Source organism: Osmerus eperlanus, chromosome 8 (genome assembly GCF_963692335.1).
Source record: "Osmerus eperlanus chromosome 8, fOsmEpe2.1, whole genome shotgun sequence".
NCBI lineage: Eukaryota > Metazoa > Chordata > Actinopteri > Osmeriformes > Osmeridae > Osmerus > Osmerus eperlanus.
In genome coordinates, this window is record NC_085025.1 from 4,746,237 (window position 1) to 4,766,525 (window position 20,289).

Sequence of the window (20,289 nt, forward strand, 5' to 3'; positions counted from 1 at the left end):
AGGTCTCTCACACATTCCACTGTCAGCCAGTGTCCTGTTCGTCCACAGACATTGTCTGGAAAGGACAGAGGAGGAGGCAGAAGAGACCTCATTAAGCTGTGCTGGTGGAACCATGGCCTTGTGGTGGAGAAGCCCTCACAAACAAAACTGAGGACGCTTCAAAATCAAGTCCAGCTTTATTTGTACAAGCACTGTCACAGAGGGCACCACAGGCCAACACCAACACAACCAATCGAAAACCTCAAAGAAGCCAAGGAAAACTCCCAGAAATCTCTGCAAAGACTACATTTTACATTTACAATCAGTCATTTTAACAGACGCTCTTATCCAGAGCGACTTACAGGGACATTCCCCCCGAGGCAAGTAGGGTGTAGTGCCTTGCCCAAGGACACAACGTAATGCACGGCGGGGGAATCGAACCGGCAACCTTCTGATTACTAGCCCGATTCCTTAACCGCTCAGCCACCTGACTCCCTGGAATGGAATAATGGAAGAATCATGGCAAGGAGCAGTTCAGTGAGAGATTCCCTCTTCCAGAGACGGTTGGCGATGCAGAGGCGCAGCCCTTCTGACGAAGACAGTTCTACAACGTCTAACGGATGTATTGTGGCAGACCGCGAAAGATTCCCCTCCACCTCCGATGTTCTCACCGCAAACACCTGCAAACCAGATGTCACTGTCTGGTCATGATCTCACTTCTCTGGATACAAGTTGCTTCGTACTCACACACCGCCCCCATTAACTGAAGTCTTCACTTGCTACTATGGTGATCGTTTATACCGTCCAAATGTCCCCCCCCCAAAAAAAAAAAACCCAGCAGAGCTCTGAACGTTCACCAGCTGAGTGAAAGCAGGGAGGAATCTGGAGTCAGCGTTTTCCCTGGCAGTGTTTGATACCGCGTGGCTCTAAGGCGGGAAGAGTATCAGAGGGTCAGCCAAGAGCTCAGGCTACAATCAGTAAATCAGGATTCCCGTGCAGGCGGCATTAGCAACCCTGGCAGGGAGAGCGGGAGGCTCCGCAATCCATCATGGATCAGATTAGGAAGAAGTCACAGTCTTCTTGGTTTTGGCCGAGGTAGTGGTGGAACATCCATGGGCCTCTGGGGGGGAAGGGTGAAGGAGAGCGAGGGAGAGGGGTGTAGAGGAAAGGGAGTGAAGGAGGGAGATGGAAAAACAAGGACGAAACAGGTGCTGAGAAGAGGGCATCAAGGAGGCTCGCTAATACGGGGGGGGGGGGGGGGGGGTGACCTGTGATGATGTTTGACTCTTGGGCTCGTGTCTTGCTACAGCGCGGGGTCTGTTTAAGTGAAGTTCAGAACCCCTTATCAGAACTCTGTCAGGCGAAGGACCCAACCCCTGAAGGCCCCAACCCCTGAAGGCCCCAACCCCTGAAGGCCCCAACCCCTGACCTCCCCCTCATCATCCCTGTCTCCTCTGCCCTGTGACCTCCCCCTCATCATCCCTGTCTCCTCTGCCCTGTGACAGCTGACATGGGGAGATGGGATCAGAAATAGATGGCGTACGAATGTTCCCTGCACCACTTTCACAAGTCTCGAATGTTAGTGATTCGCTGATGAGCACAATGGCTAACTGGGTGACTCAACACATTGCACAACTCAATCAATGGCCGTATAGAAATGGATAGACAAATATTTGGAATATCATCTAGAAACAACATCCAGTATAAGTCTTGTGTAAACCCTGCAGTCCTTTTCAACTATGGCTGTTGAGAGAGAAGTCCTCTAAGATTTAAGAATGAATAAATAGCACTCCAGTCAGGAATTTACAAACTCAACTGGCAAATTTTCCAAGAAAGTGTTTTACATCATAAAGACAATCATTTTACAATTGCCCATTTGTTCTTCCTGATTATTGTCAAGTGCCACAACAACGAGAAACCATGAACCAGAGTGGGTAAGAGTCAAACAGAGTAGCTAAAGTAGAAAAGAGCAGCACAAACTGATCCCTGTGGGATAACAACATAATATAAATATACAAAATACTGTCTGTAGACCAAAACTAGAACTAGATTCACTGTGATAACCTCCAGAGGCCACAGACAAAACCTGACTCAGGGTCCTGAACTGTCACATCTCGAATCCTCGCACAAATTCAGGCCGCAGCCAAACGGCACAGAGAAACAAAGAGGTGATTAACAAGACCATGGGTCAGGATGGAAAGCACTTCTATTACTAATTCTAGTCTTGAGAGCCGGTGAAAACAACACCAATTTTAATCACCATGCTAGCTACCGAGGGTCACCCTGCTAGCTACCGAGGGTCACCCTGCTAGCTACCGAGGGTCACCATGCTAGCTACCGAGGGTCACCATGCTAGCTACCCAGGGTCACCATGCTAGCTACCCAGGGTCACCATGCTAGCTACCGAGATTCACCATGCTAGCTACCGAGGGTGGAATCTGGCAGGCAAGAAAACATCTGATTTGAGAGTTCTGTCTGTCTGGAGTACAAACAGATGGTGAGCCAGAGGCAGTTGGTAGGAATTTCAGCAATGCAGCAAACAGGCTACATTCAGGGATTTAAAGACTTACAAAACTTGTCATCTCTTTCATTCATGGGCTGAGCAGACTGACTGGGGGGGAGGTTGAGAGCATCCTTTGCTGAGAATGGAGGCCACAAAAAAACAAAGAACGGATTAACCTATTGGGAAACAATTCTTGGGAGATCAACCTTGATTATTGCAATATGGTTCTGGAATGACAGCAATAAATTGGCTAACATCGCTGGCTTTGGTTGAAAGTCAGAACAATCTCCCTCTGAGCCAATATAAAATCTATTAATAAAATCAAATAAAAAAATATCTGCCAGATTTACAATAATACAAAGTACATTGTAACTTCTGGGCTATGTTGGATTATGAGTGCTGTGTGCCTGTTGTTCAGTAATGTTTTGAGAACCTTCTTGTGCCAAAAGCTGATTAGATTCCAGTTTAAAATCATCAGGACTGTTCTCTCTGGGCCCCCATCTGTACAGGCTGTTCCATCTGTTTTCCTCTGCTTGGATTTGCCAGCCTACTTATTGTTTGGTTGTGTTTTTTTTATAGATTTCTCGCTAGTCTGTCACAACTGAAAATCTATGCCTTTTTTTCCATATCTGTTTTCCTTTCATCTGCCATAATCCTCTCTCCCCGCCCTAATTAGACTGTTTCTTCACCATGGAATGAGAGAAAGAGAGAAAGAGGGAAAGGAGAGAAAGAGATCAGTCATGTTCCTTTTTAAGCCTGTTTCTTTACTTTAGCTTGAAGTTAAAGTGATAAACACAATTTTTTGTGTCAATATAAAGTTCAACAATGAGGAACTGTGGATTTCAATAAATGTTGATGCATTATTTAGAGGTTGCCTAACATATGTTGTCATCACATGTAATTAAAAGATGGAAAGATGAAATATGAACCAGATAACTCTTAGCATAACAAAATATTTTCAGATATTTATTTCGTTTAGGATGCATATACTGATCCCATTCATTAAAATCCAAAATTATCATTCAAAACACATTCAAATATATTTGATCAGGCTTCAACAGTTTCTTGATGGCTGGTCAATAATAAAGAACAACGGTAAACATTCTTTTTTTTCTTTCCCCGCAAGTGAATTGATTTTCTAATTAAGTCAAATTCCACAGCGTCTTCTACTTAGATCCATCCCTTCTGACAAAGTGCACTGCTTCAATACGGGCTCGACCATACTCCCTCCAAATGACGGGAGAGTGGGAAGTAAGACTACAAGGGGATGTAGTCATCGACCATCTGATTATCCTGCTACGCCTGCAGATATTCTCCCATACCCGTGTGCCTTCTCCCTCAGAACTCTCTCTGCAACTTCCATGAAAACACAGCCCACCAACAGACCACTCAATCACCTGTTAGAGAGAACTGCCAGATAATGTACCAAACCCCTCTCTTTGAGGAGGAGAGAAGAGGGAGAGAAAAGTTCATTTGGATGTCAGCCCAAGCCTGGCTCTACTAAAGGAAGGAAGAGGTGAGAGCAAGCTAGGGAAGGAGGGAGAGGGTGAAAATGGTGATGGAGAAGGAATGGAGTGAAGGAGGGGGAAGGAGAGCGGGGGGGGGGTGTAGCTAGAGAGATCCGAGGGGGTGGGTGTTTGAGACGGTTTCTGATCCTCTCAGAGCTGTGTGAGCAGCTAGCTGGGGAGGGGAAACTGACGACCAGGGAGATGCAGCAACACTGAAATTTCCTCTTTTTCCTGACTTTGCGAGAGCCAGTTTCTCGTTCTGTGAACGCACTGCCAAAAAACCTTCCCTCGCTGTCCTAGATCCATCTCTTCATCTTTATGTAAGAATGATCTCTGCTTGGTCAGAGAAGTGCACGAGGAATTAAGACTTATTTACAGGGTTTTTTTCCCCTTGCTGAACATGGGTAGGGCAAGGTGGAAAGAAATGACCAAACTACAGTCAGGTTGGAGCTAGACAGAGCCTTGCCTTTCACAACTATTTCATCTCGGCCAGCACCCGCTTAATCCTGAAATACCTTTAGAAATGTTCTAGCCGCTCTACATCTGAAAAGACACTTGATAATCCTTCATCTGTCAATCACCCACCCAGGCGTTCTCGGGTCTGCTCTCCTCTCCCTTCTCTAACTACATGTTGCACAACATGTGCGCATCCACCTACACACTCCCTCTTAATAGGCTACTTATTATTGAAATGCGACACTGCCTCCAGATCTGCACAGCCTTGGCATCCATGGGCGGCCCAAGAACATGAGGTGTTTACTTGCTAATTCGTTTTTTGACACTGCGAGATTCACAGCAAGCTATTAGACCAAGAGGAATGCAATGTATTTTTATTGTGTTTCACTTTACCCAGACTAGACGAACTGACCAATAACCACTACTAAGTAAATACTAATAAGGTCTCCTGACAATTTATCCTAATCCCCCATCTGTGTGTGTTAGTACCCCCCTCCCCCTCCACTGAGAGAAGACTGGTTGCCTAAGGACACTCCATAGGTAGATGAACCAGAAATAATACACAGAGGACAGAACATCCACAGGAGGTCCACTGACAATGATAATTGTGGTCAGGAAGATCACACACACACACACACACACGCAAACCGAGAGAAGGCATCTGTTGTCATTTTAACCAGGCTTTTCTTTCCAAAGCTATAAATTGCTGAGTGGAGCATCGGCACCGGCGATTCCAAGACTCCTTCAAAGACCAACACTCAATCACAAGTCTCCGCAGTCGTGTCTGACCAACCACACAGAACACCTCCAGTGCACCCTGCAGGGCCATGGAATACTAATTCATAGAACAACCATACCTTCACTTCGTTTGGTGTTCTACTGGTGTATGACAGACAATGGTGCTAACTGATAAATCTATACATTTACAATATATACATTTGGCGAACATGCAATCTCATAATCGACCAGGTGAGGCTACTGAAAATGTTACATAATGAGCAGTGAAGGAATTTAAAGAAGCCACTGCCTATAATTATAATGCCAGTTGACAGGTACCAAACAAACCGTGATCCCATTATCTGATCGTTTCTTTCCTGTTTCAATATTGAAACAGCGGTGCTGTTTAGTTGCTGTGACTGACAACAGCGGAGGATAAACTTTAGACAAACGTGTATGGACGATATTTTTCAAAACGGGTGTCAAGTCAAAGCAAACAATTCGATGACAAATACCGTCATTTGTTGTCAAAACATGTACAGCACAAAGATTTGTTTCTGGAAAGGGACATCCTCGCCTTGCTAGCTACAAACTTCTCATGCTGCTCCTCAAGGCATCCGAATCTGTGCACAGGCATCCAAAACGCGTGCTCGTCTAGCTAGATAGTTAGAGATGGCAGGAGCCAAGATATAAGGTGCAATCACAGGAAGAAACTACAAAGCTAGATAAGGAGTAATGACTAGGTAAAGGAAATGCAACAGTGTCACAACATGGTTTGCTGGCTAACTAGCTCGTGGCTAGATAGACAGCTTGATAAATATTTTCCATCTGGTTGGATTCAGAAAATCGGACAGATCGCGCGCTCACAGGCAAACTAGCTAGCTAGCTACAAGCTACATTAATTCCAAAATGCGATAATCATGTTACAATCAGTACAGACAGGCACGTCCTCAACTTTTTGATCTATCTGAGAACATTTAAGAACGTTGCTTATTTAATTCAAGTGACTTGTCAGTCAGAATGAATCCACATACTTCACAATAAAGGATACCCGTTTCATTCTCACACAAAGTTGGGTGATCTTACCGAGATAGTCACTTAGCAGTGCATGCATGACAAGCACGACAATTCTAACCTAAACTTCTGCGAAAGCTCACCTTTTGGCACCTTTCAGACGTTTTTGGTAGATGAGTGAAAATGCAACGAGATCCCAGACAGCGAGAAGCTAGAACACTGTCACGTTTTTTAAACAATTCAAGGCTGACTCTTGAAAATTCTCTCACAAAACCTCCAAATAGTCTTCCCTTCACCGTTAACTCCAGCGTCCGCTTCACGATTGTTCAACTACTAAGTTCATTCAAAGTTTCAGCCAGTCGCTCCGCCTTGCTTCGCAGCTGCTGGGTGGATGAGATGAGGTCACTGCAATGCAACCCTCCGCGGCTCCCCTCTCGCGATGAGCAGGATAGAATGGAACCCGATTGTAAAAGGATGGGAAACCGTTGCTCTGACAACTGCTTCAGATAAACCGCTACGCAGCAAGGAATATGCGTGCAACTGGTGTTGGTGCAATTAATGTACTGTTTACAAAGAAGAAAATCGGCAATTCTTGGTTATATTAACCACTCTGCTGTGTTTCACACATATTGTCTTGTGATCACAATCATTGTAGTATTCATTAAGCAGAGAGAGCACATATAGAAGTGCTGTATAGATGAATAATGCAGACCCGTGGACTCCAGCAAGGTTACTGTATTCATACATTGTAATTCAACAGATATATAGATGTATACAGCAGAGTTATGAGTAAAAAATAAAATAAAAAATTCACAAGACCGTATGTAAGATCGATGGAATTTTACATCATAGGCTCTCTGTCTCTGCCTCTCTCTTTCTCTCTTTCACTACACCCCTCCCTCTCTCTTCTTACCCTTGTCTATCCATCTCCCTCCCTTTCTTGCAGATATTCTCTCTCAGTCTCTCTGACTCACTCTCTATTTCCTTCTCCTTTATTCTTCTTTCTTTTCTCCCCCTCCTTTTCCAGTCAAGTCTTAACGGTGCTGACTGAAAAGACAGGAATACACATTATCCATATAGCTATGTACTTCCCTCTACTGTTACCATCATTCCAGAATGTCAACGAGATTACATAATAATCTAATAAAGACAATTGGAGACAGATTACCCTCATTAAGAGCAGTATACTTCAGAATCACTGTGCATATTTCCAACGCCCACTCCAAACTATCAAGGGACATGTTTGTGTGGGTGTTTTTTTATTGTTCTTTGGAAACACCATCTCTCCAGGATTATGAGAAATAATTGGTTTAGCCTTGCTGGGTATGGGTGTGAGGATTAAAGTATTAAAGGTCCATCTCAAATACCTGCTGCAGTGTATCCTTGTTTGTTTTGCAGGAAATTGTCACTTTTTCAGTCTCATTTATCAAAATATCAGAGAGCTCAAAAGATGACAGGAAGAAGAACTCTCCACAAAGTGATTTCATATTCTTTTGGGATTATGAGATTTTAAAGTACAGAGTTACTTTCTATGCTTTACTATTCTCTAATCCTGCACACACACCCGCCCTCCCCCTCCCTCCCCCTCCCTCCCCCGCCCTCCCCCAAAACCACCATCTCCTAAAGACATTAATGGTTTATTAAAACAATCCAGAGGTAAAAACCATTCTTGGAAACATAATCCCTTTCTCATTGGCTACTAATCCATCACCACTTGTTCTGGGAAAACACTGAGTTTGTATAGTAGCACGAGCACTTTGTAGCCAATGCACAACGTGACAAGCAGGTCCAACTTGGACAGCTTTTACATATGTTAATACAATGTAGCCAACAAGTTTAAAGTAATAGAAGAGACAGCAAGAAAGCTCTGTTTCAGTTTAAACTGATATTGACCACGTTCACCAAAGAGTGATCTCATGCAGTTGCATTCCTGGTCAAGGTCGCCCCTCAATGCAGAGGAATGAGAATAATGGACCCCATTCACATAGTTCCACAAGAGCAACGCTCCTACACTAATAGAGATTGACATGAATAAAGGAGACAAGTTGCTTTCACATACACAAGGTCTTTGTTTCACAGACTGAGGGGCGTAATGCAGACAGTGTGTTCTGAAAATAGACTACATCAGATGCACTTGTTTGAGCTTTGTGTTTCGCATGCAGTACAATCAGAGAGGTTTGAGCGGGATATTTCATTCTGTTGACGAAGACAGAACCAGTTGATGATGATTCTGTTGGTTCAGTTGCCCCATTTGAAATTACACGTAGCTTAATTTTGCGTCTCAATGAGTCCATTGACCACATGCACATGTCCTAGTTAATCATATATAGTAGAAAATCTAACAAAAAGAAGATAATAACTCTGATATCTTTATACTGAATACTCATGGAACATGGGAAACCAAACATTTTTTTAAATGTTTACATTTTACAGAAGTATTTGGGTTTCACTCGTAAACATGTTCAAAGCAAAATAAATGACACAACACAGTTTTCAGATTTGTTATAGTTATGCATCTGTAACTCAATTAACTAACTACAACGACATGGCTATTCCTGAGGTAGTTCGCATTTTTGGACATTGTTAGAAAGCCCACAAAGGGCAGTATGACTGCAAAGTTTCCAATGTCCACTACAGTGAGTTGTCAGAGACTCAGGAGGATGTATAAAATATGAACACATAGGTCTCCCTCTTCACATGTTCAGAGTTAAATCATTAACTTGAGGCACATCATTGGGTCTGACTTAGTTAGCTTGCAGCAGTTGGAGATAAATAAACAAACCTTAAACAATCACCTTTATTTAAACATGCCTTATACTTCTACCCACAAACCTAAACTTTTGCTACCAGAACATATGTGGAAAAGAGACGTCAAAGAAGAAGGTAAGTCATAAATGATTTACTGTCTGTGTGTGTGTCCGTGTGTGTGTTTTATGGGTGTATCTCTCAAAGGGTTAGCAGCCACGTCATGACTGTATTGCATACAAGTTCTGCAATAGAAGGACTATGATTAGGTTGGATGATTGTTCTTGCACCTGAAGTCCCTAAGGTCAGTGACTCATTTCTTTATCCTGATCTCACATGACTTCAGGCCCATTTTCTTAAGCAGGGAGACAGAGAGACAGAGAGAGAGAGAGAGAGAGAGAGAGAGAGATCCTCACCACCAGTGAATTTTGTGCTTTACTTTAACTTGTACTCGCGAGAAGTCTTTAACTTGTACTCGCGGGATGATCTTTTCAGAAGGAGTCGATGACTACAGATAGGAGAGAGAACAGACAGGAGAGAGAACAGACAGGAGAGAGAACAGACAGGAGAGAGGAGAACAAATAGGAGAGAACAGACAGGAGAGAGAAAAGACAGGAGAGAGAACAGATAGGAGAGAGGAGAACAAATAGGAGAGAACAGACAGGAGAGAGAACAGACAGGACAGGAGAGAGAACAGACAGGAGAGAGAACAGACAGGAGAGAGGAGAAAGCACCCAGCAGCTTCCTGCTCTGCTTGGCATACCGCAGTGCACACCTCCCTGAGCTCTGAGAAGCTGGAGCGAGGGGTGACTCACGCTGGTGTGAAAGCACAGCGGAGAGGTGGGAGGATGACATCACAGCACTCTGTGCCTGGAAGCCCCACCCCCCATCCCCCCCAAACCTCCACCCCGCCCCCCAGCACAAACGCAGACATACCTGCAGTACGTACACCTGCCCACGCTAACCAACCCCATTCGTCTGTCGCAAATTCTGATCTTCTCCATAAACCCCCACCGAATTTCCCCAAATACTGCATAAAACCTTTCTCTGGCTGTCCTAAGGAGACATTTCAGTTGTTTTTGTTTTTCCATCTGTCACCAAGAAAACAAGAAGAGAGAGTAGATGGATTGGCCAATGGTTGGGAAGGAGATGGCCACGGTTTGATGGGATTTCAGGGATGGGGGCTCAAAGGAGGGATAGAGGGAAGGCGTCAAGCAGAGACCTGTGTGTGTTTGTGTGTGTGTCACAGCCGGCCCTACCCGCACAGCTTGGGCCGATCTCCAGGACCTGGGGTGCCAGGATGGAAGAGAGGGGCCAGCGGAGTGTGATTCATTGCCAACCCCTCAACATGCTCACACATACATTTTTGAATGTTTCTAATTGGATTGAAAAAAATGTTATGTCATCATTTTATATTAGTGCTGTATGGAATTGTGTGGTGTTTCTTAAAAAAAGTAACCTTTCACACAATTGATCAACTGGTAATTCTACATAAACTTAAGATCTGAATTTCAGGGTTATGTTACAGTTGTTCTCATTGATTATTTTGAGTGCAAGAATCCTCCTCTCTGGCGTTGTCAGATTGTGGTGTCCATTCCAGCTCTGCAGGGCTCTGACAGCAACACAGGAAACAGGGTTGTTTTGGGACATGCAGGCTGGAGGGTGTTTGATTACAGCTTCTGGAGAGGGACTCGGGCCAGGAGTTGGTGTAGTATCACGGAAGCTTCTCTACCTCACCTCAAATAGTTGTGGATGATTACAAACATCTCTATATCTCTCACTATCCATTTGTCTCTCTCTCTCCCCCTCTTTCTCTCTTCATACAGTATATCTCTATTTCTGTCTCTCTATCTCTCTGTCTCTCTCTCTCTCTCTCTCTCTCTCTCTCTCTCTCTCTCTCTCTCTCTCTCTCTCTCTCTCTCTCTCTCTCTCCGGTTCTCTCGCACCCTGCCCCAGCTCCCTTCCTCAGGGTGCTGTCAGCAGTGGGCCTAATGAGGCGTAGTTGTGGTTGTGGATGGTTCATGAGGGGCTATAAGATGATGGATGCTCATCACAGTAGAGTCACACAGTTCTGCCACGTTGACATGACCACAGCCAGGACATGACTCACTGTCACTAAGCTGAGGGCTGCGTGTGTGTGTGTCCTTCGGCACTGATATAGATACGGAATTGTCATTTCTGTCACCTAGACAGCACGGCAACAGCTCTGACACATCTACATACATATTCATCACCCTTCCGACTGTTCTGATGGCTCACATGCAAAGACGTCAAAATCAGCATCAGACTCCTCCTTGCGTAATATGTAAATGAACCATGTTACTGAACATAGAGCAAGAATAAGTAGGAATATTAATGAGGACCACCTTATAATACAGTGATCTACAGCTGCTCAGGAAGTTCAGTTCAGCAGAGTGCTGTACAGGACAGATGAGGCTTGCATGACAGTCCAACGCTGCCATCTAGAGGGGAGGCCAAACCAGACAGGTAACGCAAACAACCGTTTATCTACAAGGGTTTATTCAACATCTGACATTTTCTGAAATAATTACAATGTTGCACATAATATATTTCCACTAATTCAATGTTGGTAGTCTAAAAGAGATGAAATACCCAATCACCAAACAACACAGAGATACAGTTTGTATCTAGAGCATAGTCCAGTGTATCATTCAACATACCATGATCACTTGCACACAAACAGTTGAGTAGGATTAGTAACATTGAATCAGTTGCAATAGATGAAGCCAAGTTAGTCCTATTAGTCCATATAGGTTCCCAACAGGCAACTCTGGTCAAATGCGATAACTGTATAATGATGTATTGAATGTTAACTTCATTGAAGTTGCATAAAAAGAAATGCATGAGAATTATTTGTGGACGCATGCAAATATTTTGCTGGTCCTGTCAACTTGCATGAAAAGTAAAATTAATTGTGGAATGAAATTTCCTTCATATCTTTAAGTAAACAGCAGGTGTATAATGGAATATGTCAAGATAATCTACCAAATCACGATGGAAATATTTTAGACCATCAATACCAAATGTCAACACATTTCACACCTCTATTAAAGTAACACGTTCAGTTTGTCACATGGTCACCGTTCTCTTAAACCTCTACACTTCCCATTCTTGAATTATCAATGCAATCCCATTGCTAGTTCTATGACTTATTAACATTAAGTGAAGTTAATTATAATTAACATAAAGGAAGTTTTGACGGAAATGTGAAAAATGATAAGGGATATGTTAACACTTACCAAAGGGTGCTGTAGCAGGCAGTGAAAACATTGGCTGTTGGCCTCTTAGCTTGGATCAGCCACTTAGAATGACAGCAAAATCATCCTCTTCTCAAGAAAGAATCAAGTCACCACGATGAAGAAATAAAAAATCAATACTATTCTTTGGACACTGATATGAACAAAGTCAGTCACATGATATAGATACAGACAACCACGGTGCTTCTAATGTCAGTCAATTGTAACCAACAAAACAGGGTACACAATCTTGACCATTTGCCCATCAGCTCCCATGTTGATGGTGCAGACTACACCCTCATGTGGCAAAAGATACGGCCATTCAAAAAAGGGAATGTTGCAGATTGCGATTCATGCTTACACTTTGAACAATGTTAATTTTTTTTGTACGTTTGTACGTATGTTTGCATTCCTTTTTCTTTTTTAAATAATTCACACCTGGAGTTCCAAAACCTGGAGTTCCAAAACATCCTGCATGATGTAGACAATGTACATGTATTTAGCAGTTTTCAATGATTCACGAAAAAATACTTATACAAAGCTCAAAGCATCCATTGTTAGAGAGACAAGGCAACTCTATTGATATACCGGTACCTAGTTTAAACTGAAAACAAACCAAATCAACTGGTTGACCCCTATGAGCCAAATCATCACACCATACAGCATATGGATGCCTAAGTGTCAGGGACATGTGATTTTTAAATAGTTTGTTAGATGGGCTGTGATTAATTGATTGGTTGATGATAACTTCCTGTCTCTAACACCAGCAGGCCTTTTGTGAGTCAGCGGTTCCGTCGCAGATGCCCTCCTCCTCCTCCAGGGCGGTGAGGTTGAGCTCATCGGTGAGGGAAGTCCTCAAAAGGTCCAGGTCCTTCTTGTTCGCCTGCAGCACCTGCTCAGCCAATCGTGTGAAAGACTGGGGAGGAGCGAAGACGCGGTCACGAACACATGGAAAGCAGAGACACAGGCAAGAAAAGGGACATCTCCAAATCTGCATTTCGGCAATCTTCGTAGGGTAGTCCAGTGGTCTTCAACCCAGGTCCTCAGGGCCCACTGTCCTGTATGTTTTTCCATGCTCCAAACTACACCTGATTCAAGTGAGTGGCTGTTTACAGTATTCTGCAGAGCTTGATAATGACCATTCATTTGAATCAGGTGTATTGGAGCAGGGAAACATCTAAATCATACAAGACAGTGGGCCCTGAGAACCAGGGTTGAAGACCACTGGGGTAGTCTATCAGACATAACTAACTCGTTACCCCTTAACAACAGATAATTGTACTACAAAAGACAAATACTAAATGTTTTTACCCTACCTCAAGTGTCCTAACAATGGGTACTGTACTGTTGTCCGAACCAGTCCTCACCTCTGTAATGTTATGATTGGTAAAGGCACTTGTCTCAAAGAAGTCCATTCCATAGGCCTTGGCCAGCTGAATGAAACACAACATGAATATGGTCAGTGATGGTTCTGCGGTCTTGGAGGATCTCACAGTAACTCTGCAGGGCCTGGTCTGCTGTGGATGTTCAGACCCACCTTGTTGCCCTGCTCTGTGGCCACTTGTCTCTTCTGTTCCTCATCAGACTTATTCCCAACAAGGATCTTCTGCACTTTCTCAGGTGCATACTGAAAGAGAATGAGGAAGGGAGAGAGGGAGAGGGACCCTCAGACACACTCATCTTTGGAAATATTATCCTTCATGAGACTTAATTAAGGAGAGGGAATGATCTGGGAACTGGGTCAGGGAAACAGGAGAGACAGAGGGGGGCAAATTAAGACTGAGAAGAGGAGAAATACGATAAATAAAATATTATTTTTAGGGTTTATTTTTAAACCGATTTATTCAAATTACCTACTAGAACCCTCATTTCAATACTTTGTGTTAAGGAATGATTATTCAAACAAGTTTGAATTTTTTGTTTGAAGTTCTAATTGCCAGAAAGGGAAGAGGCGAAAAGTAGCTTCCTTCCAAGCAGTGACAAGAGGACTCTTGTTGTTGTTTGGCCCACAGGAGATGACAAAGTGTTCCTTTCCCTTAGCCTTGGATCTCACCTCATCCACATCACTTGCCCACTTCATAATGTGCTGGAAGGATCTCTCGCTTGTGATGTCATAGACCAAGAAGATTCCCTGTGGATGTGAAGGGTGAACAAACCTTGGTTAGACGGCTCACTCAGAACACTGCTGTGTTAGGATTGTTATGTTGTTGTGAAAGGGCTTTGCGGGTACGTGTTGGAGAAAAGTATTGGTACGTCGCTTTGGAAAAAAAGTGTCTGCTAAATGGGGCCGTGAAAAATGACGTTGTGTCCTTGGGCAAGGCACTTCACCCTACTTGCCTCGGGGGGAATGTCCCTGTACTTACTGTAAGTCACTCTGGATAAGAGCGTCTGCTAAATGACTAAATGTAAATGAATTAAATGCAAATGGAAATGTTTGTCTTACCTGTGCTCGCCTATAGTACTGTTTGGTGATGGTCTGGTATCGCTCCTGGCCTGCAGTATCCCTGCAGGAAGGGAAAGGAAAAAAACACCCATACACACACACACACACACACAATCATGCACACACACACACAATGATGCACACACACACACACACACACACAATGATGCACACACACACAGCTTCTCTTCAGATCTCATTCTGTAAAAACTGACGATTTTGATTCCTGAATTTGCACCTTGACTGGGTTCATATCTTTTTCAATCGGGGTGGGTTTACGTATCATTTCTATAGGTATATGTATCAGAGACTAAATGTGCTTATCAGATGTGATGTAGGGCATTTGCGTTAAAGGTCACTCGCATGAGCAGCACAGTATGAGGTAGTGCAAACAAGCTTAGCTTCTGACAGTATACAGCCCATCCCAGACTACAGGCTTATTCTGAGGCTAGTCCTCTGCGTATACTTTGGCCTACTTACCATATCTGTATTCGCACTTTGATGCCATCGATGACAAGAGTCTTCATTTTGAAGTCAACTCCTGAGAGGAACACGACAGCACGTTCACTTAGTACTGAGACAGACTGGGAAGTGATTAGAGTCATCATGACACTCCCAACCTGCCCATGCGAGTGTGGTGAGAATGCATAATAACAACCCATAAGCCATGACTGAAGTCTGCATTCTGTGGCCTGCTCTTATTTCTGGATAGTTGAAAGCTCGGTTTGAGCTTTTTAACACCGAAGATACTGAGATCCATTTGATGGCACAGCCATCACCCTTGCAAGAGATAAAGTTGAGTCATGTCTTAAGAGAGAGACAGAGAGAGAGAGACAGAGAGAGACACAGAGAGAGAGAGAGACAGAGAGAGACACAGAGAGAGAGAGACACAGAGAGAGAGAGAGAGAGAGAGAGAGACAGAGAGAGACACAGAGAGAGAGAGAGAGAGAGAGAGAGAGAGAGAGACAGAGAGAGAGAGACACAGAGAGAGAGAGAGACAGAGAGAGACACAGAGAGAGAGAGAGAGAGAGAGAGAGAGAGAGAGAGAGAGAGAGAGTCAGAGAGACACAGAGAGAGACACAGAGAGAGAGAGAGAGAGAGAGAGAGAGAGAGAGAGAGAGAGAGACAGAGAGAGAGAGAGAGAGAGAGAGACAGAGAGACAGAGAGACAGAGAGACAGAGAGACAGAGAGAGACACAGAGGGAGAGAGAGAGATAGACACAGAGAGAGAGCGAGAGAGAGAGAGAGAGAGAGAGAGAGAGAGAGAGAGACAGAGACAGAGAGAGAGAGAGGAGAGAGAGAGAGAGAGAGAGAGAGAGAGAGAGAGACAGAGAGAGACACAGAGAGAGAGAGAGAGAGACAGAGGGAGAGAGAGAGAGAGAGAGAGAGACAGAGAGACACAGAGAGAGAGAGAGAGAGAGAGAGAGAGAGAGAGAGAGAGAGAGAGAGAGAGAGAGAGAGAGAGATAGACACAGAGAGAGAGAGCGAGAGAGAGAGAGAGAGAGAGAGAGAGAGAGAGAGAGAGAGAGAGACAGAGAGAGAGAGACAGAGAGCGGGAGGTGGGGGAGAGAAAGTAGACAGCTTATGATTCGCCCCAATCCCATTTTCATTTCAGTGTTTTTCCTCCTTAGTGATTTTCCTATCTACTCACGACAGCCGTTTCTCAGGCTAATGTGGCATGAGTGGAAAAAAACATACATGCCTTTTCAGAGCAGGACAATACCTGCGGGATCAATAACCAGTTCAACCCAATTAACCTAAACGGCGCCGACAAACCATTACATACACTGGGTGTGAAGGGGTAACTGTGACAGATCGATTTGCAGACCCACAGAGAGACTAAAACACTGAGAGGTCTCTTTTCCCTTCAGATGTGCATTGTTTCTGCTGAGCTAGAGGTCCATGAGAATCTACAAGAGCTGTTGACAGGCACTCGGCGCTTGGTGTGCGGCTTCACTACAGTCTCCAACTCTCCAGACTAAAGTTCACTTCACTTCCATTGAGCGAGGCTCCATTGACACAGGGGAGCGGGCGTACCTTTCGACAAGAGAGCATTCAGACAGTGACATGCTGAAAGGCCACCGACACAGTCAGAGGCTTCCTTCGCCCGGGGCTGGGAGAGAGTGCAGGAAAATAAAAAAAAAGTGTTCTCTCTCCCTCTAGCTCTCAATCTCCCTATTACACTTCCTCTCTCGCACTCACTGTCTCTCTCTCTCTCTCTCTCTCTCTCTCTCTCTCTCTCTCTCTCTTTCTATCTCTCTCTCTCTCTCTTTCTATCTCTCTCTCTCTCTTTCTATCTCTCTCTCTTGCTCTCTCTTTCTATCTCTATCTCTCTCTCGCTCTCTCTTTCTCTCTCTAACAGTAGTAGGCCTGGTATTTTGTAAAGATGGGGTCAGAAGCCAGTCATGCGTATGTGAGATGATGAGAATGGATCACAGTCGAGCAAAGGGGAAAGTATGCTTCTATCCTAAGGCAACCCTGAGTGTCATAAAATGCATTGCAATTATTATTTCCATTAGTCCAGACACCAAAGATACCTACTTCTGAGTCAAGATACTGTAACTTTAAACCTGTAACATTCCCATAAGGTCATAACAAATTAAAGGAAAGGCAAATTTGACATGGCAGTTGTCCACAATGAGCAAATCGGAGAAGCTGTGCAGGGGCTAATAAATAAAATGAAATGTTAAAGTGACTTGTCTAATTACCTGGAAGACAGTTTGAGGTTGTTGGGTCTGGATTAAGGGCTGTTGACAGGCACTTAAATGCCTGCCAGCCACATTCTCACAATAGTATTTGTAAACTGAAAGTATAGCTCCGCAATCTGACAAATACATTGAGGAAGGCGAAAGCAGCAAGTCATTCAAAGGCAACCACATGACCATTCAAACGAATGCCCAATTTAAGGAGTTAAACAAGGGCGTAGATTAAATGCATCAACTGCATCGACAGTCAACAGTTTTATGACTGGAAAAGTATCTATGAATTGTGTCTGCCAGCACCTGCCTGGTCGTCGGTCGTCAACCGGAAACCAGTCTCTATGACGGCCAACAGCAAGTCTCCCGGTCCTGTCCTACATCTATAAAGTTGAACAATGGATTTTGGTGTTTCAAAACCCATTGACACTGTATGACTATGTTTAGCCTGTGTTCTGCTCCTCTCTCTCACCAACCGTCTCTGGAGGAGGGGATCCCTCTCTGAATTGCTCCTCCCAAGGTTTCTTCCATTTTTTCTCCTGTTGGGAGTTTTTCTGGGAGCTTTTCCATGTCTTCCTTGAGGGTTTAGGTTGGTTGAGGGGCAGTTCTATGGGCGTATGTGAAGCCCTCTGTGACATGCTTGCGTGTAAAAAGGGCTATACAAATACATTTGATTTGATTTGTGTCTGGGAGCCTCTCCTCTCTTCAAACAAGCTCTCCAACCCATGCCTGTGTCCCTGACCATCCAGGGCTGTAACAGATATGGGTCACAGCCATGAGTAGGGCTGCTTATTCAGCCATGATTTAGGACAGGGCCTCGGTGATCCCTCATACTCCGCATGGCAGCCAGGCGCTCACAGGAGTCCATTTAAAGACTGCTCAGGTGAGGAGAGGAAGATTAAGAGTCACAGCGTCATTGAATATCATTACTAAATCATTTCCACAGCTGGGGTCTGTGCTGGGAGGAATTTGTGACTGGAGCCTGAAGGAGATGTAATTATAGGATAGTAGGACACTATTACAGCTTAGTTTTTATTGTGAGTGGCCCCTAAAATAATCTCCAGCCATTCAAAAGCTATCAACTGCATTTAAACGGTTAAAATTCAAGATATGGTGTCGTTATTTTGATGCCATCCGCCAAAAAAAAACAATCGAGGTTCGCCTATTTTAATTTCAAGTAACTGTCCTAGACACACACATTTCCGTTGGGCTGTGTGTAGATGTGGTTACTGTGCTTTGTTGCTGTGTCCTGAGGTGCCTTGATGGCCCTGGTGTGTGAGGGGGACGTCTCCTGTGGAGCTCTGAATGAAGGTCTGAATAAAATCAATACTGTCTACATAAAAAACAACCGCACATAAACATGCAGACTGAATAAAGCTGAGTAACGACGTGTCCTAAAGAAATGGCAGATTTGTTGTTTTGTGGGAATATCTGTGATCAGTTGTGCCTGGTTTAAAACACAGTAGTCAGTGTGTTGAGTTCTGTAACTCACTGTTGTTTCTGCGTTTTTCAGATGCGCTGGTGTAGAAAACAAAAAAAGTTTGCCATTAACTAAGATGCGTGGAGGAGCTGAAGATGCCTGGCGTTGTTTGGAGCTTAATATGACCAATTAACTCAAATGACAGCAACTTCCTATGCAGAGCGAAGCCTAGGATAGCTCAATATGCATTCTCACACACAAACTGGTTTCACAGAGTATAGATAAGAGACTGCTGGAAATAATCTCCTCCAATCTTATTTTACTTGCTGGAAAGCCCAGCCATATGAAAGCCCAGTCGAGTACTTTTCATGGCCAGTGCTGAATAATAACTACATAGATATGACAGTAGATATTAACTTCAGGATGAGACAGTCTGGTTGGTTCCACAGAGGATTAAAGCACTCCAGGGAAGGTGCTAATCCGTGACTGAGGAGAAGGAACAGGTGAAATTACATTATAAGTGCTGGACAGGCACGTCCTTTAATGTGTGGGCCTATATTGAAAGAGAATGTGAAGTATGTGTTATTCGATCAAATGGGATTACAATCACAATTTCACTTCCATGTGCAATGTTCATCAACAAGAGATCTCAATTTTTACCCCAACATTTTTGGGGGGGAAATTTTTCTTTTTCTCACGGTTGTCCGTTTTGTCACAGTTTTAAACCTTCTTACACTTTCATTGTACTAAGTATATTCTATTATACTTGTATATAGCCTAGACTAGACTGTCCATCTGAATAAAACAGTGACCTGGAGCACAGTTTACAGTATTATAAAAAAAAAATACTTTTACAATACCATTAACTTTCCATTACATACATTTGCCCACAAGTTGCTGTTTTTGCACCTGCCTTTTGATTATTTTCTCACTACATTAAGAATTACTTCCTGGCTGTGCTAACAATAGAGGGAATGCATTGTAAAGGCCAGCTTCTTCAGGATGTGATATTTTAAATGCACTTAGTACATGAATGACAAAGAACAATGCAACATATAGGAAAAAGCTCTAAAATGACATTTAAGAGACATTACTGTGTACATTTAACGTGATTGTAGTGAAATCACAAATACCACAAATAACAATGCACGTCATAAAATAAGAAGCCGGGCTTACCGATTGTGGAGATGTGAGAAGGATGAAATTCGTTGTCCGTAAATCTGCATAATAAACATGTTTTTCCAACCCCAGAATCTCCGAGAAGCAGCAGTCGGAAGAGCACATCATACTGCTTAGCCATAGTGTCTTAAAAATAAGAACGTTCAGCTAGCTCAGCGACAAATTACCAAGACCGTCCCACATAAATCCCATGTCTGCAGATAATGTCAAATAAATAGTGACTCTTTGTTTCGGAAAGAAAATATGTCTCTGTGCTACATCTGTGTAAGTGTGCTGCTGCCTGCTATCTTTCAGCGACAAAGCAGGGACTGTCCAGATTCCCACCCAGCCCACAGTATCAATGGGTGCGGCGGCAAGGATGCGCTCCGCAGCA

The 20,289-nt window shown here is 43.7% G+C and overlaps 2 protein-coding genes across 4 annotated transcripts in view; both read right to left on the bottom strand.

Annotated features, from left to right (window-relative positions):
• The window catches only part of sipa1l1 (signal-induced proliferation-associated 1 like 1), a 51,001-nt gene extending 44,198 nt beyond the window's left edge, over window positions 1-6,803 (bottom strand). For all 3 annotated transcript variants that reach the window (XR_009931034.1, XM_062468561.1, XM_062468560.1), the window contains exon 1: window positions 6,321-6,803. The gene's annotated coding sequence lies outside the window, so the exon portion shown is untranslated. The remainder of the gene's footprint in view (window positions 1-6,320) is intronic.
• Window positions 6,804-11,428: 4,625 nt separating this feature from the next.
• On the bottom strand, window positions 11,429-20,288 carry rab15 (RAB15, member RAS oncogene family). Its single transcript, XM_062468502.1, has 7 exons — window positions 19,914-20,288; window positions 15,103-15,163; window positions 14,623-14,683; window positions 14,233-14,310; window positions 13,717-13,806; window positions 13,547-13,612; window positions 11,429-13,095 (listed from the first exon to the last, which is right to left on the bottom strand). The coding sequence occupies exons 1-7, from the start codon at window positions 20,035-20,037 to the stop codon at window positions 12,937-12,939; spliced, it is 639 nt and encodes a 212-aa protein (XP_062324486.1). The 5' UTR covers window positions 20,038-20,288; the 3' UTR covers window positions 11,429-12,936.
• Window position 20,289: the final 1 nt, after the last annotated feature.

What these genes read in the sequence shown, in the direction of transcription:
- rab15 (XM_062468502.1), bottom strand. Translation starts at nt 20,037, where the DNA reads ATGGCTAAGCAGTATGATGTGCTCTTCCGACTGCTGCTTCTCGGAGAT. An exon ending in AGTACTATAGGCGAGCACAG is followed by an intron (nt 14,311 to 14,622) that starts GTAAGACAAACA and finishes TCACATCCACAG; the next exon opens with GGAATCTTCTTGGTCTATGA. An exon ending in CCAATCATAACATTACAGAG is followed by an intron (nt 13,096 to 13,546) that starts GTGAGGACTGGT and finishes GCTCCTCCCCAG; the next exon opens with TCTTTCACACGATTGGCTGA.